This window comes from Periophthalmus magnuspinnatus, chromosome 1 (genome assembly GCF_009829125.3).
Source record: "Periophthalmus magnuspinnatus isolate fPerMag1 chromosome 1, fPerMag1.2.pri, whole genome shotgun sequence".
NCBI lineage: Eukaryota > Metazoa > Chordata > Actinopteri > Gobiiformes > Gobiidae > Periophthalmus > Periophthalmus magnuspinnatus.
In genome coordinates this window covers 3,122,432-3,144,303 of record NC_047126.1, presented here as the reverse complement: position 1 = coordinate 3,144,303, position 21,872 = coordinate 3,122,432, and the positions used below count along the sequence as shown (strand labels likewise).

The 21,872-nt window shown below is 43.5% G+C and overlaps 1 protein-coding gene across 23 annotated transcripts in view; it reads right to left on the bottom strand.

Annotated features, from left to right (window-relative positions):
- Positions 1-21,872, bottom strand: part of LOC117376736 (nuclear factor 1 X-type) — a 130,518-nt gene that overhangs the window by 92,714 nt on the left and 15,932 nt on the right. For 4 of the 23 annotated variants that reach the window (XM_055223348.1, XM_055223378.1, XM_055223366.1 and 1 more), the window contains exon 1: positions 19,831-20,048. The exons of 13 other annotated variants lie outside the window; for them this stretch is intronic. In XM_055223348.1, the coding sequence (XP_055079323.1) occupies positions 19,831-19,857 (27 nt within the window). In that variant the 5' untranslated portion in view covers positions 19,858-20,048. Of the gene's footprint in view, positions 1-19,830; positions 20,067-21,872 lie in introns of those variants that run through there. 6 more of the 23 variants (XM_055223363.1, XM_055223380.1, XM_055223375.1 and 3 more) reach the window with 4 other exon arrangements.

The following is a 21,872-nucleotide window of genomic DNA, read 5'->3' as shown; positions in this document are numbered from 1 at the left end:
CAAGAACAACAACAACACACAGGTAGAAAAACAATGTGTGTGTGTGTGTGTGTGTGTGTGTGTGAGCCTCTTTAACAAATACATGCTCAAAAATACTTTACTTTTCAAAAATGCACCATGTTTATTAATTGTATAATTATAATCCCTCACATTTATTAAACTGTCCTCATTAAATAAAACTCATGTTCAACCTGAAATTAAAATTCACGAACAAGACTTGGATTTTAACTGGGAAAAAAAACAACGCTGAATTTAATATATTTTTTTAAACACTACAATTTGAAACAGCCCCGTTTCTTCTATCAGATTAAATTACTAGATTTTTTTGCAGGTCACTAACCTGAATGTAGAACAGAATAAAAGAATAAAGAATAAAAAGCCCAAACACACCACCGAGACTGTGATTTAAGGTTTATACAGTGGATACGACGCCATTTACAATGTTCTTTTCAGTTCTAACCCGACTATTATTATTATTATTATTATTATTATTATTATTATTATTATTATTACTATCATCATCTCGCTCGTGTATTAAAGTGTTAAATAAATGATAAAACCTTGTGCGTTGGGAGAGTTCTCTGTGTCATAAACCGCGTCTCATAAAACATAAGTGCGTTTTCATTTTTCATTGAGTTGTTCAAACACAGACTCAGCTCTGACCACAACATAAAACCAGAGCTTCACCCCGTGACACCGAAGCATCGTTTGTGTTTACGGCTGTTTACACCGAAGCCCGACAACGTGTGAAAGTCTGGAAGTCATCTGTGGCACGAGGCGCAGGAAGAGCCACAAATAGAGCCACATAGAGAGCCACATAGAGAGCCACAGACAGAGACACAGACAGAGACACATAGAGAGACACAGACAGAGACACATAGAGACACAGACAGAGCCACGACCAGAGCCACAGACAGAGCCACATAGAGAGCCACCACCAGAGCAACGACCAGAGCCACGACCAGAGCCACAGACAGAGCCACAGACAGAGCCACCTCCAGAGCCACAGACAGAGCCACAGACAGAGCCACGAGCAGAGCCACGACCAGAGCCACGACCAGAGCCACAGACAGAGCCACAGAAAGAGCCACAGACAGAGCCACGAGCAGAGCCACCTCCAGAGCCACAGACAGAGACAAGGACAGAGCCACAGACAGAGCCACAGACAGCCACATAGAGAGCCACGAGCAGAGCCACCTCCAGAGCCACAGACAGAGACACAGACAGAGCCACCTCCAGAGCCACAGTTCTGGCTCCTCTCGTGGGTTTGTGCAGAGACAAAGCTTCTGTCGTCTTCGCTGAACTTTAGTCCTAAAATACAGTTGGACGAGTGTTTTTTCTGTGAGATCTTTATCCTCTGAACCTGGAGGAACAGACTCGACTGAAACTTTAGACATTTGTTTATAAAATACAAAAGCGACTCATCTTGATAAAGCAGAGTCTGGTTAAATCTTTATCCAGACTCTGTATAAATAAAGCTGATGGGAATTAAAGTTTTCAAACTGAATTATGGGATACATTTTAAAGAGTTAAGAAAATCGTTTTGCGCATATGGCCTGAATCTGCTGCGGCCGTGTTCAGTTTCATGAAGACAGAAGTTAATGTAATAGATGCTGAGTGCACTGTACCAGTGTTTACATTATGATGTTTTAGTGATGCTTCACACATGTGCTGCGTGTGGGACCGGCCCGCTCAGACCCCGTGGGGCCGTCCCAGACGAGCATCAGGAGCGAGTCTGGTGAAGTCCTGGTGTCCTGGACTCACCTCCGGACTCTACGGCGGAGCGGCCGTCCACAGCAGAGCGAGGCCTGTGAACCTCCTGCTCCACAAAGACACAGAATGGAGCAGATAATGAACAGAGATACGCTCACCCCTCATGCCCCGCGAGTGCAGCCAAGGCCCGCTCTCTCACACAAGAGGTGCACTATTGAGACTTTCCCTCTCTCTCCCCTGGTTCTTTTATTTCGGCCGCTCCTCATTCTGCCAGTCGGCAACGGCGAGGCGAGGTGCCAACCTCTCCCCAAAGTCGGGCAGTTTGCCCTCACCCTTTATGCAAATGCTCCAGCTCCAGCCAAACTCACTGCTCCCCTCCACCAACACTCCCAGGACTAATGTTCTCTTGTGTTTCTATGGAGCGACTTTCACACTCACAACTTTTCACATTCACCAGCAGCAGCTCGATTCGTACAATCTTTGGTATAATTCAATAAACATTATCTATAACATTATAACATTATAACATTATAACATTATAACATTATCTATTAGCCTGTTATAAACACATCATAATAATGCAGTGGATTCACACATCGTCTTTCACGACACCAGAGCGTTAAACCTCACTCTGAACAGAAGGACACTCTGTCATAAAGTCAGACCCTTTCACCAAACACATTATTGTAATCTTCAATTCATAATTCACTGGCACTTTTATTTGCTGTAAAAGAAGAAAGTAAATTCTCAGAGCCAGTTTGTGATTGTGTGCATCCAGAACCGTGTGTTTTCCACTCGAGTGGGGACTGTTCTAGAGGAAGTGGAGTGTGTGGCTCCTTGTGAACCAGAGCCTGGCCTGTGAGTGTGGCACAGCGAGGGTTAATGGCGCTGGGCTTTTGCCTGTGCACACGGCTTTGTCTCCGCAGCGCTGCTCATGTGAGAGGTCAGGCGAGGGTGTCTGCTCCCAGTGCCATCCTGATCCCTCAGGGTTGAAAGGTGTCTCGTCCAAATGGCGTCCCGAGCGCCGGGTCTTAATCTCTACTACACACAACGCCTCCCCCGAAACTTAGCACTGAGCTGGCATCACGGGGCTAGGTCGCTCTGCCCATTTTGAGTGGCATTCCCTGCAGGGCCAGTGCCGTGCCAGGACGGAAGAAGCCCAAGTGAGGCGAGAACAAAAAGCCCCCACAGCCCACAACACAATAGATAAATCATTGTGAAACTTTAGTCCTATTATATTCCTCTTTCTTTGGTGAGGTTTCAAAGCAGAGCTGCAGGGACAGAGTGTCAGAGAGTGTCAGCGTGAGGAGCTCAAACACCTCCCTGTGCTGACCTGAGGAGCACCACAGCCCCCCGAGCAGACAGCCGCGACTACTGCGCAGACAGCCGCGACTACTGCGCAGACAGCCGCGACTACTGCGCAGACAGCCACGACTACTGCGCAGACAGCCACGACTACTGCGCAGACAGCCACGACTACTGCGCACACAGCCACGACTACTGCGCACACAGCCACGACTACTGCGCAGACAGCCATGACTACTGCGCACACAGCCGCGACTACTGCGCAGACAGCCACGACTACTGCGCAGACACATTAAACTACAGCTCTGCGCAGACATGTAAAACTACAGCTCTACACACGGACTGACCAGAACCTGCACAATAAAAACACAACTAAGACCAAAGTGTGTCAGATATAAAAAGATTCATCACAAAGAACGATGTGTGTGTGGCTCAGTGGTCTCCAGGTACGACTCAGGCCCTGATGACCTCTGACCCTCTGACCACATCAGGCTTTGACCGCACACAAAATCAATCAAAAGTAGGTCAAGTAGATCAACTACAACAGAGACTTAGATTTTTATCATTTAAGCATTTTGTTTGTGTGTATCGATGTGCACTTATATGTTCGTGTGTGTATGTTTGTGTGTGTGTGTATGTGTGTGTGTATGTGCGCTGAACTATTCTTCACCTCCTTCACGTCAGTGGTGGTTTGTTCTTTCTCTTTTTCCTTTTGAAGAACTTAACGGAGGAATAATGTTTATGAAAAACACATCAGCCTCATTTATGAAAAGAGCAGGACTGTGAACAGAGAGCGCCACGTCACAGCCTCAGACGACACACACACACACACCCCACACACACACACACACACACTCTGTTACACTCCTCTCCAGCCACACACTCAGGACCAGGTCTGACCTCTGTCCCATCATCACAGAGTCACAGCAGGAGCCGCTCCAACAGGACTAAGAATAAACTCATTTAGATTCCCTCACACACACACACACACACACACACACACACTCGGCCGTGCCCTGCCTCGTCACATCCCGTCTGACCTGTCTACATTCAGCTCGTCGTTTCCCTTCTTGTCATTTGTTTTGTTCTTGCTCTTCACAGCTGGCACCGGCGTCTCCGTCATGTGCGACTGGAGAATGTGGCGTCCAAACTGTGACTGCGGCTCATACAAATACTCCACGATATTCACACATGTTTTCGGCCTCGTACATTATGCGGAACTGAAGTGACAACAGCATTTCAACACAACAAATCCTCGGACACACTCCCCCAAAGAAACACAACGCGACACGGACTCGGCCAGGTTCAGCTTTAGCGGAGAGAAATGTGTCCGAACAAGTCAACGAACGTCTGAACTTTGAGACGTTTTGCTTCGTGATGCGGGGAAAAAAACAATAACATGTGGTCACTGCGCTGATTATACGACGTTGAGGGTCTATTTTTCCAGTTTTTACCTCATTTTAATGCATTTTCTCATAGTTTATACGTTTATTCGACGGTTTAATGTTGCACCGTGATGCCAAAACAAGTTCTTTTGGTCGTTTTCGTTCGCTGACAACGGCAAAATAAATGGATTCTACGTCTGAAAACAGTAACTTGATGAAAAAGTTGAACATTTCAGACGTCTGTCCCGGTGTCTGCTTTGTAAAAATGGGACTTCCTGGTGAAATAAACGTATAAGAAGTCAATAATTAATCGAAGAAACCTCACGAAATAGAGACATAAGACGAAGGAGAAGAGCAGAATTACAGAGATAATGTTGAGAACAGCCCTTCAGTAAAGCGAGGCATGTGAGTGGTTCAGATAACCCGCTCTGTTCTCGTGAGAGGCGCACGGGGAGCGAGCAAAGTGGCTTTTAAGCTCACCAAATCCAACATATCCCAGATAAGACCGCAGCAGCTCTTCCTGAGGGATTGCACAAACGAGAACAGAAGAGAAACAGGTAAAAAACGGAGCCGCAACAGGAGAGAAAGAGCCGGACGTATCGACTCGGAGACGCTCAGGACGGCGCGGTGTCGTACAGGAAAATAAACTCACGTCCCCTGCAGCGGCGTTGTGTCACTTTTTAAATACACACAGACAAAGCATCCATCTCCAGAGCGCCGCAGCGTCCCTCAGACCGGCACAGACCCAGGCCTTTTATGTGGAAGACATTAAAAGTGTTTACACAAGGTGAGCGTCTTCAGATAACGGCGGGAATGAAACGGAACGAGTCTGGATTTGCACAATTACTGTTTTCAGACGCACAGTTTACGGTTTTATTGTGAATGAAACTAGAGAAAGAACTTGCTTTGGCATCGTGGGGCGACGTAAAACAATGAGGAAGAGTATAAACTAAAATAGACCCCGCCCGCTTTGGTTTGGGTTCAGTTTCGCCACTAAAATCTGATATAAAGTCGGTTTATTTGTGTAAAATGTTCTATGTTCATGTGTCAAACAAGTCAACACTGCGCTGATTCTCTTTAAAGGCTTTAAAACGTCTTTTTAGTCTCGATACAACACGTTTTCTGTCAAAATCAGCAGCTCCATGCAAAATAAAACAACCTGAATGACGATATCGGTGCAAACAGCAACTCCTAGAATAAAAATATGCGCAAAAATATATACGGACATGCTTTAAAATGAGGTAAAAACTTGCACTTTACATAAAAATAGACCCCGCCCACTTTGGTTCCTAAACGTTGATACTTTCCAGTTAATTTGGGTTCAGTTTCGCCGCTAAAATCTGATATAAAGTCGGTTTATTTGTGTAAAATGTTCTATGTTCATGTGTCAAACAAGTGCGCTGATTCTCTGGAGGCGTTAAAACGTCTCTTTAGTCGCTGTACACAACAAAATAAAACAACCTGAATGACGACGGCGGCGCTCACGGCGACTTTCAGAACAAAAATATGTGTAAAAATATATGTGGGCATGAATTAAAATGAAGTAAAAACAGACTTAAATATAAAACTTTACCTTTTAGGACCTGGCGCCTGGCACATATGAGGAGAAAACATTTTGGGATGTCTATTTTTTTGTCTGTATAAGGTCCTGGTGTCCACATTTGAGGACATTAAACTGACACTTAAAGGCGACGGAAGAGTTTAACACCGTCAGAGTTCAAATGTGACTTTATTTTGTTCTCTCAAAATGATTCAAACGTAGAACAAATGTATGAGGACATCCTTTTTGTCATAATGTAAACTGATAATTATTTGTTTTTTTTTTACTCTTATCAGTCCAAAAAGCTAAAAGAAATGAATAAAACCATGACACGCAAGAGCTCGAGTCTCAGGAGAATAGATTTTAAACTTAAACACAAAATATACAGTTGTTTTTTTTAATGAAACTTGAAGATTCACGTGACAAGAATAAGAAACAAAGATCGTTTGAGTCGAGAATTAGAAGCAAAATGAGGTCCTTTAATTCCAAACCTCGACTCTAAACTTTCTTTTTAATCCGGAGTCAAAGTCGCATCAACTTTACTTTATCGTTCACAAAGTCTGACATCATAAAGCTGCAGATCAGACACAGAAAAGTCAGAATTTTCAGTTTCAGTGTTTGGTTTCTGTGTTTGGGTTCGGTATCAGTAATCGTGAGATGCATTTTGAATATCGCGACTCCTTTACGACTAAATCTGCACGTTTTTGGTTTTTTTTCTTCTTTTTTTCACGCTCTTCCACACAGATGTGCTCTCACGGCCAGCGGACAGGTGCACACACTGTTCACACTGTTCGCGATCGCTCCAAACAAGAGGGACTTTTGAAACGAGCCCCGCTTTGCTTATTTAACATTTCAAATTCTTCCCTTTAGGTGCAGGGAGAAAACAGCATTAATTCCTGTTTCTGGGAATGAGGGCGTCGTTTTTCCCGGACCGATCCATAACATGAACATAAAAATAAATACGCCGGACCTTAGATTAATCGGATCGAGGGTGTTTCAGTTTCAACGGGGTGCGAAAGTGATTAGTGCACGCTCGTTTAGAGGGTTTGTAGTGACGGTGCGACGCTTTAAACTGCACCCCTGTCGAATCGGAAGGAAAACTACGGGGGAAAACTACATTCGAAGGCGACTGAAACCTCCGGAACATCTTTAATTTAGTTCTGATCTCTATCCTCAAACCCGTGGCTCTCGTACAACACTCCGCCTGTCACGAAAACACATTTTGAAGCACGATTTATTGCTGGAAAAGAAAATATAGACGATAAACGGACACGACCACCCTGAAGCAGGATTTTTTCCCCCAAAACACAATCCTAAATGTGCAGGATTTGAATGAACGTGAGCTGCAACGTCTCTGTCTCTGTCTGTGTGGAGTTTTCCAGAAAAAAAAACACAAAATAAACGTTCAAACTCGTGTCATTTCATAAAGTTTCAGTGGACGGTGAACGGAAGCAACTTTACACCAACAAAACTGGGCCGCGACTCAAAAAAAACGTTGGAAAACACTGGTGTAATTCCTCATTTTAATCCGTCTTCACTCCTGCGACTTTTGGTCCACTTGACAGATTTGGATTTTCCACGAGCTGCAATTTATCAATGAGACGGGTAATGAGTCATAGAAGTTATTTAATCAAACCTTTACTGCGCGAAGTACAAGAAAAGTACAAAAAAATAAGAAAATATTCGCTTTTTTCGTTGCAGAGAAGGAGGGTCTAAGGCAAAAGTGTCAAACTCAAACTCACACTGTGCTGAAATTTAAAAACTGAAACAAATTCATGGGACAAACATCATATTTACTTTATATAATGTTTAATCTTTTCATATCAGAGATTAAATTTAAAATAAAAGACACATCAATAGTATTTATTTCATATTTAAATCAAGTTTAATAAATAATAAGGTTTTTATTCTGCACTTTTCTGTTTTAATGCTAATTTTATGATGATTATTTGTGATTATTTATGATTATTTATGTTTTAATTTGTGTGATTTTAATGCGTTTCTTTAAGTTATTTTGTGTACCGATAGTGCCTTAATTAAATAAAATGTATTATGTCGCGCTCTGAAGCCTTTTAAGTTCATTTTTAAACTAAATATTTTTTCTTAACAAGCCAACAACAAAAAAAAACTAAAAAATTATAGTTTAATTCACTGAAAATCCAACTTTTAAACTATTTACAGTCCAGACTTTGAGTAGAAAAAGTACAAAGATAAAAAATATATTCACGCTCAATTTACTCCACTCTGATTTACTCTGTGCACTGGTCTCGACAGCAAAGCATTCTGGGATTTGTAGTTTTAGTGCTGCGTGCGTTAAACACCAGCGGGCCAGCTCTAACGCACATTTTCTATGATGTCACGGGCCAAATATAATCACAGCACGGGCCAGATTTGGTCCCTGGGCCTGAGTTTGACATATGTGGTCTAAGGACAGGGGTCGATTTCCTTGTTTTCTGTGGGTGAATTAGTTTGTCTTTTTTGCATTTTACTGTTGATTTTCAGACTTTTTGTTGGTTAAATCAGCTGTAAAAGGCAAGGCAAGGCTGCGTTTTAGAACTTCACAAAAATAACCTGAATTAAATTGAAATATCGACCTCCGAAAGTAAAAGTTCCTCGTCCCACGTCTGAAGCGACAGGCCTGTATCTGCCGCCTGCTTCTTTATCTCTCGCACTCGTCCCACAGCCAGTTAACTCGCCGCAAGCCAGAGGGAAGACCACAAGAATGCTTAAATCAGCATAATTAGGCCTGTGTGTACTTTAAACAGCCGTTTTTCCCTCCGCGCCTGGAGCCGTGCCACCCGTACACCGCTTCTTATGAGCGCGAGCGACCGCAGAGTCAATAAACACAAACTTATCACCCGTCCAGACACTTTAAACCAACACGGCCTCTTGTTGTGCCGCGTTTTAAACTTTTGTCTCACAGAGAATCGTCCAAACGCTGCGTCATCTGCGCCCCATGTGCCGCGGGACGCTCTTTACACGTCCGCACTCTCAGGTGGACGTGTTTTCACTGGAATCACAGCTAATACGAGGAACATGTACGTATTTTTATTTAGTTCTGCTGCTGAAGACGACACAGACTCACACAGAACTTCAAATTTATGGCTTGAATTATGGCGTTAATCAGATAAAGGCGGGAATGTGACGCTCAACGATCACTCGGCGACGTTATAAACAAAGTACAAGCAGTAAAGCTCTGTACTTTACACAGTTTGAAGTATCGGGACTTTACTTACTTTTACTTTTACTCGAGTACATTTGACGGAAGGATCTGTACTTTACTTAGGTAGATTTGAAGATACTTTACTTTACTACATTAAAGAGCAGTATCTGTACTTTACTTCTTTAGATTTGAAGTTACTTTTTACTTTTACTTCTCTAAATTTGAGAGCAGTATCTGTACTTTACTCCTTTAGATTTGAAGATACTTTATACTTTTACTTCTCTAAATTTGAGAGCAGTATCTGTACTTTACTTAAGTTGATTTGAAGATACTTTACTTTTACTTTACTACATCAAAGAGCAGTATCTGTACTTTATTCCTTTAGATTTTAAGATACTTTTTACTTTAGTAAAAGAGCAGTATTTGTACTTTACTTAAGTTGATTTGAAGATACTTTTTACTTTTACTTCACTACATTAAAGAGCAGTATTTGTACTTTACTTACGTAGATTTGCAGATATTTTTTACTTTTACTTGAGTACATTTGAGAGCAGTATCTGTACTTTTTACTCCACTACATTTCTGAACAAGACTGAAAAGTAAAAGTATTTTTTAGTATCGTCTGAGACCTGTTGAAAAGTCTGAGAGTTTATTTTTAACATGTTTGTAGTTTGAGGAAAAAAAAATACACAAGTAAAAACAGCTAGAAAAAAATACAGATTAAATTAAACAAAATTCAGCACAAATCTTTATGAAAATCACCACATTTGAAGCTTTAAAGTCTCAAAATCTGCACGAAATCCTTCAACTTTTTCCTCTTTCTGCACATTTTTAAACACAGACTTTAACACAGACTTCCTCACGTGATACTTTTACTTTTACTTGAGTATTTGTTCTGTACTTCCACTTAACAAAGCTGAGTACTTCTTCTACTTTAAGTCAAAAAAAGACCCAAGTTTAACAATGTTACTCGGTTGTCGTCGTACGTATAAGAAATAATGAAAATAAACAGAACCGAAACCGCGTTTGCCAGAGAAGTTGGAAAGTCAGCGAGCACGCCGTAACAAGAGCTTCCAATAAAAACATGACTCTCTTTCCCTCCGGAGTTCAAACACTGCTGCTGGAGGGGACAGTGCGAGCCAGCCCGCTACGCCAAAACAAGTCCCAGAAAACGAAAAAAAAAACGAAAAAAAACGAGAAAAAGAAGTTGATCAGGGGTTTAAAAACATTACACCGCTTTTTATTTTAGCAAAAAAAAAAACAGATCCTACAACTTGAATACGTGTCGGCTACGGAAACACATCTCACGCCGGTCTCCATCAAAGCCCCGTCCCGCTGTTTTTATACGAGGGGGGGACGCACTGCGGAGCGGCCACAAAGACTCCACTCTCTCCCCGCTCCCGTCCGCCGCGCACACTCCCCTCTGTTTGCGAACGCGCACAGCTGTGGATCTTGTACCGGGTTCAGCCAAGGTAAAGATATGGTATATTACGCAATGGCTTATAGATTTTTCCACCGCTGGAACGCCGCCAACGACTCTCAACAGGACGTGGGGAGAGAGGGAGGGAGAGAGGAGAGGAGGGAGGGAGAGAGGAGGGAGGGTTTTCGGAGCAGCAGCAGCACACTTTGTTCCAGTCCTTCACACTGGACACACTGGGAGTATTTGGGACGGGCCTGTAGTAGTGGAGGAAGTAGCCGTGGTATTAGATGTTTGTTAGCTCTGTGTGTGCGTCTAAGTGTGTGTGTGTGTGTGTGTGTAAGTGTGTGTGTGTGTGTCTAAGTGTGTTTACTTTACGAAGATGTTACATTAGAGTCTATTTTTTTAATTATTTCAAGCTATTTATCCATTTTCTTGTTTTTTCGCATGTACCATTTTCCTTCTGTTCTTTAACTGTGCGGTGCAACATTGGAATTTCCCCACTGTGGAACTAATACAGGCAGATCTTATCTTATCTAAGTGTGTGTCCCAAAGGCTGTGTCAACTGCTCCCGTCGGGGTGTGTGTGTGTGTGTGTCACTGTCACTAAAATAAATGACCTCACATCGCCACATAGCTCCCCCCCTGTAAGTACAACGCGTTTTCTATTTCCGTCTCGCTCGTAACGCTTCTTTTAACGCCGTGTTATTGTGTAAATGTTGCCGTAAACTCCTCGGGTCTCATTATGTCGAAGGTATTTTAGCGTCTTAAGAGAACGACGCTGCGGTAAAGCTGATACGAGGAGGTAATACGGCAGAACGCAACTTAAAGAGGTCGCGTCACGATGTTTTCTGAGGTGTGTTAACGTTTTCTCGTCACAAACAGAGCTGGAGTTGTGTTTTTTTTGTTTCGTTCACACGCGTTTAAACACATAAATCCTGCGTTTTTAGGCTGAGTTCGCGGCGCAGACGGAAAACGCGCCGTTCCACCTTGTGATGTCATCGTGTGGTGATACAGGAAGTGCCGCGCTGTGTTTTTAAACTCTGCGCGCCTTCGCTAGAATCATTTGGATCATTTCAGCCAATCTCTGGAATTGACAATCTTCTACTAAACTAAAGGTAAAATGTTGTGATTAACTTGAAAACAACCACTTGATGACATCACAAGGTAGAACAGAGCATTTTGAGGACTACGCAAACATGTGTGAATGAACCGAAACACAACTCCAGGTCTGTTTTTGAGTCTGTAACAGCATTAGAACATGACTTAAAGCTCACAAGAGTCAGTTTTGGGTAAAATATAGTGACAGGAATGAATTTTTAGGCTGAGTTCTTCGCACAGACGGAAAACACTCTGTTCCACCTTGTGATGTCATCGTGTGGTGATACAGGAAGTGCTGCGCTGTGTTTTTAAACTCCGTACGCCCTCATTTCTAGAATCATTTGGATCATTTCAGACCTGGAATTTACGATGTACTACTGAACTAAAAGGTAAAATGTAGCTGTTAACTTGAAAACTACCACTTGATGACATCACAAGGTGGAACAGAGCGAATGAATGAAACAAAACACAACTCCAGGTCTATTTTTGAGTCTGTAACGGCATTAAAACACGACTTAAACCTCACGAGAGTCCATTTTGCAGAGTCTACCTTCGTTTAAATTCGCTAACTCGGCTTTATCCAACACTCGTCGACGCCGATTATCGCGCGGCGCCGCTTTTTCAAATACATAAATAAAAAATAATCCCCCTCAATCTGTTTCTTAATGAAGCGCTCGGCCGTCGGGACAATCAAACCCATTGTTTTTGTCTCCTCCTCGGCGGCGATCAGCGCGTTCTACGTTCACACACTGCACAAAAACACTCTCCCTGAGCTGATTCGGCCTCGATCTGGCGTCTGAGGTCCCCCTTCTTCTTTTAATTGGGCCCTTGATGGTCGACATAGGGTGTACTTCCTCTAATTAGCTCTATCTATAGCGTATGGGAGGGTGTATGAATGCATGCATGTGTAAAATCCTCTTTTGAGCAACTCCAAACTAACTAAGAGCTTTAATTTCACGCTAGACTGCATTGTCCCATTCAACAAGGTTATCCGCACAAAAAAGCCTCTGAGAATATCAAAAAGACTGAAAACACGGCGTAGGGGGATGGACGAGGATGCATGGGAGCAGCTGAGACAAACAACAACAACCAGCGAGGCTCATCCCGGCACAATGGCCTCCTCTCAGCGGCCGTTACTGGTCCTGAAGGAGCTAATTGAGGAGGTGGAGAGGTGGAGGAAGACGAGCCAGGACGAGGCAGCTGCCGGGATCTTCTCACACATGAAGAACCCACAATTCAACACTCGACGCTCTCTCCGTGGTGAACTGTGTGTCGTCGGGCCTGTCACGGTGACTCATTTTGAGAGTGCGGTGGTGTGGAAGCCAAATCGTGAAGCGAAAATGTCGGAAAACTGGTTAAAAATGTAAGATGTGATGAATGAATAACAGAAAGTAACTCTTAAATGGTCACTTTGTGTTTGTACAGTTGGTCCACGCAGTTCACCTTTCGTGGTGTCGCTGTTTCGCGGATTTTTTCGTGCAATTTTGAGCATGCATTGTGTTCTGCGTCCTGATTGGCTGTTGGACTGTAGACCATTGTGTCGTGCGTCCTGATTGGCTGTTGGACTGTAGACCATTGTGTCATGCGTCCTGATTGGCTGTTGGACTGTAGACCATTGTGTCGTGCGTCCTGATTGGCTGTTGGACTGTAGACCATTGTCCATCAGTCTCCTCCGTGCCGTGTCTCCTGTCCAGTACAGAATGTGTTCAGACAAATTTACATAAACGTCGGATCGCAGTGTGACTCTGAAGTGCTGTACGTTTGCGATTTGTTTCCTCCCCGACAAAACCCACAATGTCGATGAAACGTTCTGCACCGACAAAGACGCCTACGAAGGTTTGAACTTTGTGTTTAAACGAGAGAGAAATGTGAGAAAATGTTAACGCCTGTGTGAGAAAAGTGTATAAAGTGTGTGGTGAGGGGTTTTACAGACAAAAACTATAGAATAATCGTAAAAAATAAAGCTACTTCGCGGATTTGCTGGTTATTTTTCGACTGTAACCCCCACGATAAACGAGGGACCACTGTATTGGGAAATGGACACGTTTTATATCGCGCAAAGTCGCTCAAATCGCTGGAATTCCGCTCGACCGATGGTGTTTATGTCAAGAGCGGGGTTCAAACCGCCAACCTTCAGATCAGTGGCAAACGCTCTACCATCTAATGAGTTACAGAACTTCGTTATTCAACCTTCTACAGCTCAAATCTCATCGTCAAACAGGAAAAATATCCCAAATTTTCCCGCTACGGCAAACAAAAACTCCCCACGATGAATAAAAAAACCCAAAAAATTATATTTCCATTGATCAACGACAGTGTTTCCAGGACGACGTTTCGTTTTGTTGCACATTTGATTATTAAATTTGGGGAACATTTTAATTAACAGTCTCAACACACACAGAAAATTTAATTATCACATACAGAGATTTTTCACCTCAACTTTACCCGCAGCCAAAAGATAATGACAGGGCAAAAATAGAACGCGTTTGTGTTTTGAAACAGGAGCGACGCGAGACGTTTGGCTCAGACGGACGTACGGAGTGATTTTACTTCACAGTGTGCAGTTACTACTCCCCAAAAATGTTGAATTAACTCAGATTAAGTGTAAAAATAAAACATGTAAACAGAAATAAAACATGTCTGTGTGTTGTGTAACTAAATCAGGATAACTCCACAAAGTGTTATCTGTTTACTCTCAAAATGTTGATAAAACTCTTGAATTCAGGGTTAAATAGACACTTTGGTGCTGTTTTACCTAATAAACGTGATCGAAAATGTTAAATTAACTCAAATTAAGTCTAAAAATAAAACATAAACGTATAAATAAGAAATCTCTGTGTGTCGTTTTGGCTAAATCGAGATAACTCTATAGAAAGTTATAACTGTTTACTCTCAAAATGTTAATATAACGCCTGATTTTGGGGTTAAACAGACACTCGGGTTGAGAGTTAATTAATTAACATTACCAAAAAATGTTAAATTAACTCAAATCAAGTGTAGAAATAAAACCTCTGTGTGTGTTGTTTGGCTAAATAAGAAAAACTCTACAGATTGTTATCAGTTTATGCTAAAAATGTTAATAAAACTCTTGATTTCTGGTCCAGTGTTACTGAATTAACATGTCCGAAAATGTTAAATTAACTCAAATCAAGTGTAAAAATAAAACCTCTGTGTGTGTTGTTTGGCTAAATAAGAATAACTCTACAGATTATTATCAGTTTACTCTCAAAATGTTAATAAAACTCTTGATTTCGGGGTTAAACAGACACTCCGGTCCAGTGTTACTTGATTAATGTGTCCGAAAATCTTAAAATAACTCAAATTAGCTGTAAAAATAAAACCTCTGTGTGTTGTTTGGCTAAATCAGGATAACTCTACAAAGTGTTATCAGTTTACTCTCAAAATGTTAATAAAACTCTTGATTTCTGGTCCAGTGTTACTGAATTAACACGTCCAAAAATGGGAAATTAACTCAAATCAAGAGTAAAAAATAAAACTTGTGTGTGTCGTTTTGGCTAAATGAGAATAACTCTACAAAGTGTTAAATCTCTTTACTCTCAAAGTGTTACTATAACTCTCTCTAAAACAAACTGAACTCATATAAACTCGATTACGTGACAGTTAATTTGACGCTGCACTTTCTGGTGTGTGTGATTCTCCGCAGACACGCGTCCTCGTCCCGTTTGAAACACTCCGCGGTGTCGAGTCTGATTCCACACACGAGCATTGCGCCTGTGCGTCCGTGTCCATGTGTGCGCCGTATGGAGAGGTTAACACAACTATATCACACAACAACACCACGGAGAGATATAAGGACCGCTGCCTCCACTGGCCATAGACCAGACTCCACCTAATCCACACACACACACACACACACACGCACGGAGCGATCCAACCAGGGGAGCACCACCTATCACCCCTCTGCGCCAACTGCCTTCGTTAAGCGTGATAAATCCATTTTGCATGTGTGGCCAGAAACACTGCACAGATAAGGGACGAGCGGAGCGAAGCGGCGCCGGAAACACGCTGAAACGTCCACAAATGTTCACGAATCAAGCCCCTGCGTCGACCCCACGGCACAAACCGGCCCCTTTGACAAATCTTTTAACCGCAATAATACGAAAAACGCGTTCATTCCAGAGCGCGCGGAGCATAACGTGAGCTTTTTCCTACATTTCTCGGATTAATTCAATTCACTTTGTTGCGCACTAGCAAACCCCGATCGGTCACCTCCCAGGGCAAATCGGCAAAATGTAATTAAAAATGATTCTGACTGTTTAAACGCGCTCGGTTTGGGCCAAGCCGAGAAAGAGGGACTTGGTCTGCCTCCAGCACAAAAGATGAATAAGTCAAAAGAACACAATGTACCTCCCAGGCCTGCCCGACGCCCTGGCACAGGCGGCACGGTGCGTTTACCCACTGACCACCGCCGTCCTGCAACCCTCTGCAGGTTTATCCACTGACCGCTCCACGTCTACACTGTCGCCGTCACACGTCTACAGAGAAATACTGAGATAAACGGTCATATTTAAACTACTTAAGATTGAAATAATGCCAGATAATCCCAGTAAACCGTTTGTAAATAGACTGTTTCATTACAAGACGTGAGCTGCGACAAACAAACAGCAGAATGGACCAATAATGAGCCATAAAAGGGACTTATTCTTCACTCTACAGCTCAAACAGTGTCGTATTACAGCAAAAATACCCCGAATCTCCGCACTTTTGCAAAGAAAAAGTCGTCATGATGAATACTGAGGTCCAAAACAGGCCAAACTGACCACTACAGCTCTACACCCTCTGTCATTTTACCCCCTGACCACTACATGAGCGTTTCACCCTCCGCTGGCTCTTTACTGGCCAAAAGAGTGATTAGTTTTGTCGTACTGTGGACCAAGAAAACGATGCGAAACTCGACTTTGGCCTCCACCGGGAGTGACTGACACGGCGCCGGTCTCGTCTTTCTGACCCCGGAGGTCAGCGCAGATCGTCGCACAGATGAACACAAACTCCACACGCACGAGTCGAATAAAAGAACAGTTTAAGTACATTTAGAACAGACTGAAGTGGAACGTGTGAGCTTCTCACATATTGTCGTCCAGACTTCTCTTTCTTCTCCATATGCACAGACGCTTTGTTGAGCTGAACCCTTTATCTTTACCAAAGATACTACAAAAATCATATTTATTTCCTTGTTGCCATGGTTATGTGGCAGACGTATACTGCATATAGCTTCATTAGACGCTCTGTGTCTTGCCAGAATCCCAGGCTGGGTGTATTTCAAGAAAGCACTTGATGTCCAAATCTAAAAGACATTAGAACCACAAATTGTTGGACTTTGTGCACTTATACAGCAAATAAGAGCGTTTTGTGTGAACTGAACTCAAATAGTTAAACAATCTGCAGCAGATTGTCGAACATCTCAGAGTTTTCAGAAAAGCTTCAAAAGTTGGCAGAGCTCAGAGACGTGCAGTCTATATTAACAGCCCACATCTCATTTGGATCAGCTGGAAGGCTTAACTGGAGTAATTGATTTCAAAACGCAGCACATAAAAGTTTTAATTAACGACGCCTCCCTGACCTTCAAATCGCATTCAAACTTTCTGCAAATGCGCAAATCTAGAGTCTAGAAACGCGCTGTGTGGCGCATCAAAGCTTCAGGTGTTTGGCACGTGCGTCAGGAGCGCGCGGGGCCAGGCCTCTCCAACAGAAACACAATGGTGTCACTTACACAGGTGAATGACAGCGCGCAGTAAATATGTATAATGTGTAATTAGCGCGATGACACAAAGTGACACTGAGCGAAGACAAGAAACTAAAAGGAATTCAGATCACACCTCGAGTTAATTTAAGCTCACCTCATGTACGTCAGTCACTCATCAGCACAGGAGTGACAGCAGTGCGTGAGCGTGCGTCAAGGAGCGTTTATGTGCGCAAAGGAGCGCATATATTTGCGTAAAGTAGTGCCTTTATGCGCGTAAAGGAGCATTTATGCGCAGAGAGACGCAGCGTTAAAGCAGCTCCATTAAAGAAGAAGATCCTGTATGCAGCCCCCGCGCACATGGGAAGCACGCGCTCATGAAGGCTCGTGCGACAGGATCTGCTGCCAATTAATTTTAATTAATGGAAAGAAAGAGGAAACTCGATGCGGACCTGTGCCTCATAGCGCTGGGCTTGGAACACGCGCTGCTCTAAATATGCAGCAGGCTGATGGACGCGTTTCTGCGGCTCTAAATCAAATACACCATTGATTATCGAAGCCGAAACACAGACTGCAGCTCAGAGCAGTGATAAAAACAATATGTGCAACGTGGCCCGTGGTCCACAGACTCCAAATGAATAAAAGCATTTTGACAAAGGCCAAGAGTTCAAATTATTTTATTTCTGTCCACGTGACCAAAACTAATGAAATGTCATGAGAGAAAATCTTTGTCCTGAGAGAAAACTCTGAAAACTCTGAGCTGTTTGACGCTTAAATATATTTAAAAATGCAGCTTTTATTTTACAAAATCATACAGAGAGGGGCGTGTGCTTGTCCAAAGAACGGCCTCACTGTTGACCTGTTTTATACTCGAAATACTTCTGTAAAATACACAAATTTGGCGCACACGGCTCTGCGCACCGCTGCTTTCCAGAGACCAGCAGCGCGGCCTGACGCGGGGCTCGGCGCGCGGAGCTCTGCCCTGAGCCTGAGCCCGGACTGTCCAAAAGGAAGAAAAGCGCTCACTTTTATTATTCCGCAGTTTTTTATGTCATTAAAGCAGAAAAACGGCGCGTTTGTACAATTTACGCATGAAAGGTCACGCAGGGCTTGACCTTTGCAGTTTGGAGGGTTTACAATTATTTAGGCCCAGTAAAAACAACACAGGAGATAAAATATATTACTGCAAAAATATTATGTATTTTTTTTAATTCGTTAATAGGATAATAAAAATAAAATAGGCTATGGACTAGATTTTTTTTCTTTTCTTTTTTCTTTTTTTTTGCTATAGGCCACAACAGCAATCTCTCAAAATACAGACTTTAAATTGAGATTTTTAATGGCAAAATAGGTGTTATATTTTACACAAATAGCCTGGATTAATATTATATCACACATAGAAAAGGGTAAAGTCAAACTGTGTAAACAAACAAACGTGTGCCAAGGAGACGTGCGTGCGTAAAAGTCAGAAAGGCCCCACGTCTGCTGCCATGCGTAAAAAAGCACGACACTAAAGCTCTTTCTTATTGGATAAAATCACACACAGAGTAATATAGAAGACAGACGTACAGGCCTGTGGTTTGTGCTGGTTTTATAACAGACAATAAAAAAAAAATACTAAAATATGTGAGCAGCCTTTATATGAACCGTGTTTTGACCTGTTATAAATTCGCTTTTACGCGCGCCCCCGCTGTGGTTTGTCTCCTTCAAATCCAACTTAAACTTAACCTTTAAAATCAAAACTTAAAGCGTTTGTTTTCTTAAAAGGTCAAACGTCTTTTGAGGTGACTTCACTGGAACACACGCCCACTTTTTAACCGTCGGCCAAATGTTGTTTTCAGAGTCGGGCGCTGCGGTGAAATATATGAAAACATGGTGGACAGCAGCTGAATGTGTCCTCTGTCCTTAAAGGCCCCCGGACAGTCAGCGCGGACACGGCTCGAGCCCGGGACACCGCTGCTCTGAGCCCGTCCCCTCTGAGCCCGTCCCCTCTGGTCAAACATCAAGTGTCCCGCTGCTGCCCGTCGCGCCACAGCTCGGTCCTCGGGCTGTGGACGCGAAAAACTTCCACTTCTCGGTCGAAAGCGCGTGAATAAATAAGCTCTTAAAAGTTCAACTGAGTCCTCACGCGCGCGCTCCAACCCCCAGCCTCCCCCTTTTATATCAAATAGATTTGGGAGTAGCGCCATTTTCTTCCTAAACCGTGCGCAACGAGACGCGCAAGGAGCTGCAGGGCGGCTCACGGCTTCCTCTGCGAAAGAAAAAAAAAAAAAAAGAAGAAGAAGAAGCAGAGACACGGCTCCAAATGTGCGCGAGGTCACACCAGGAGAGCGCGCGGGGCAGGGGACACGAGACACGAGAGTTTGGAGTAAATGACAAGCAGCGAATCCACGAACACGACACAAACAGGGGCTGAAATAACGCGCGCGCGGAGCAAAAACCGGAAAACAGGCACATGCAGCAAAAAAAAAGAAAAAGAGCAGCGAAAAGAAGCAGCGGTGCGTACCTGTGTCAAGCAGTAAGGAGAGTACATGGTCGGGTCTAGGGATGAGATTTGGAGAAGAAGATAATAAAGTTGGATGGAGTATCGCTACGGTGCCGCATTGCAAAGCTGCCGTGGCTTAGTCCGGGCTGAAACCCCGCCTCACTCCACAGTGAAAGCTCCGCTCCAGTCGAACTTTAGAGAAAGTTTCTGCCGCTCTCTCTCCCTCCCTCCCTCCTCCCTCCCTTCTTCTTCTACTTCTTCTTCTTCTTTCTCTCTGGCTCTGGCATTCACGCTCCCACCCAGTTCTGATTTCAAACCCCGCCAACGCGTATCTATAATATCACTGTAGCAGAAGAAGTCAACCCTGCGCTTTTTTTTAACGAGTTTGGCCTGAAAAAAAAAAACAAAAAAAAAACGAAGTGCCACGGATTTCCCACTGCGGCTGTGCGGAGCTTTTGAGGTCGTTCAGAGCCGTGTCATCTGAACGAGTCCTCATGCTCACGCAGCCCACAGACACTGGAGCTGTCTCACCTGACGAGTGTGAGGCTGGAGCGCGCGGGGAACAATGGGATTCACGCGCTATGCCTTTATATAAAAGTGCCTCCTGTTTTCTAACGGCACTTTTACAGTGTCTTTTAAAGGAGACATATGTAGGACTTTGGAGCTTTGTGTTTTAATTCGTGATGTTTCATTCTTTCTTATTCCTTGTTTACGAACTGTGTACTTCGCGCTCGACGCCTGACCGCTCCAAAAATGTCCGTTTTCACCTTCCCCCTGTCTCCGCCTCCTGTTTCACGTTCGGTTTTTAAAACAATTCAGACACGAGGTTAAAAAAAAACAACTTTCTACGAAGCGAAAACTCAAACTCCCAGCACCTGTAGCCAATTTTCGAGGGATTATTATTGATATTGATGAACATTCTCTGGGGGTGTGACGCTAACTGTAGGCACCGCACTGTCTGAGGCTTCAATCTGAGCTTTAATTTAACATAATCGGACCGGAAAGTGCTGGTTTTAAAACGTTAAAATGACGGATTTAACTTCGTCTTTTACTTCGGATCAAACCCGAACAACTGAGGCGCGACACGGACGTTAAAAAACAACCACTTTTTCAAAATTTTCCCGCAATAAAAAACATAAATAAAAGTTGCTACGTGCTCGAAGTGAAGCGACGGGGTCAAATGTGAGGTCCCCGGGCCTGTTTTTTTACGCAGCTGTTCTTGTAATGAACCAAACGTTAAAATAATGACCCACATATGGTTTAATAAACAGCCCCCCCCAAAAAAATCTTTACATTTTTAAGACAAAGAAACGACGATTAGCGAGCGCGAGACCTGCCCAAACTCGTATCCGCGCTAAACCCCGCTGTGCGCCGCGTATACGAGCGGAACAATAGTGGAACGTAGACAAATAGCGTATAGCGGTTTCATTGTGAGGGCGATTGTATGGAAGCAATACTCTCTGTTTCTAATCAGGCTCGGCTTTATCCTCTCGCTCCTCGGCCCTAATCAAACTCATATATGCAGGCAGAGCGCCGCCAATTACCCATAATCCTGTGTGTGGCGCGCGCGTGTTACTGAGACCGTGTGAACGCCGCTCCATATGTGCATAAGTCGTGTGTGTGTGTGTGTGTTATGGCGTGCGTTTCCAGGGACTATAGGGTGCGGTTTTGGGGGTTGAAGTCACCCGGGGGTTCGGTGCCAAGTTTTTTGAGTTTACGAGACCTCAGCCCGTGTCTCCTACTTAAGACACTCCAGCCACAAGAGCACACGTGTACGGTAGGACTACACACACACACACACCGCGCACGTGTACAGTAGGACTACACACACAAAAACACACTTTAAATAAATAAATATGTCCAGGAGGATAGTCTTAGTTTAATGTAAAATGTGAGCGAGAGGTTTGAGCGGCGGGACCTCACTCGACTCTAGTTCGGGGGTAAATGCTCTTTGTTGAGTCGTGACGATAAAAGTTTTAGTGTAAATGTCGTTCTCTCTGCGGCGAAGGATGAGCCCGTCTCGTGATCTGAGCCCGTCTCGTGATCTGAGCCGTTTGGTCGCA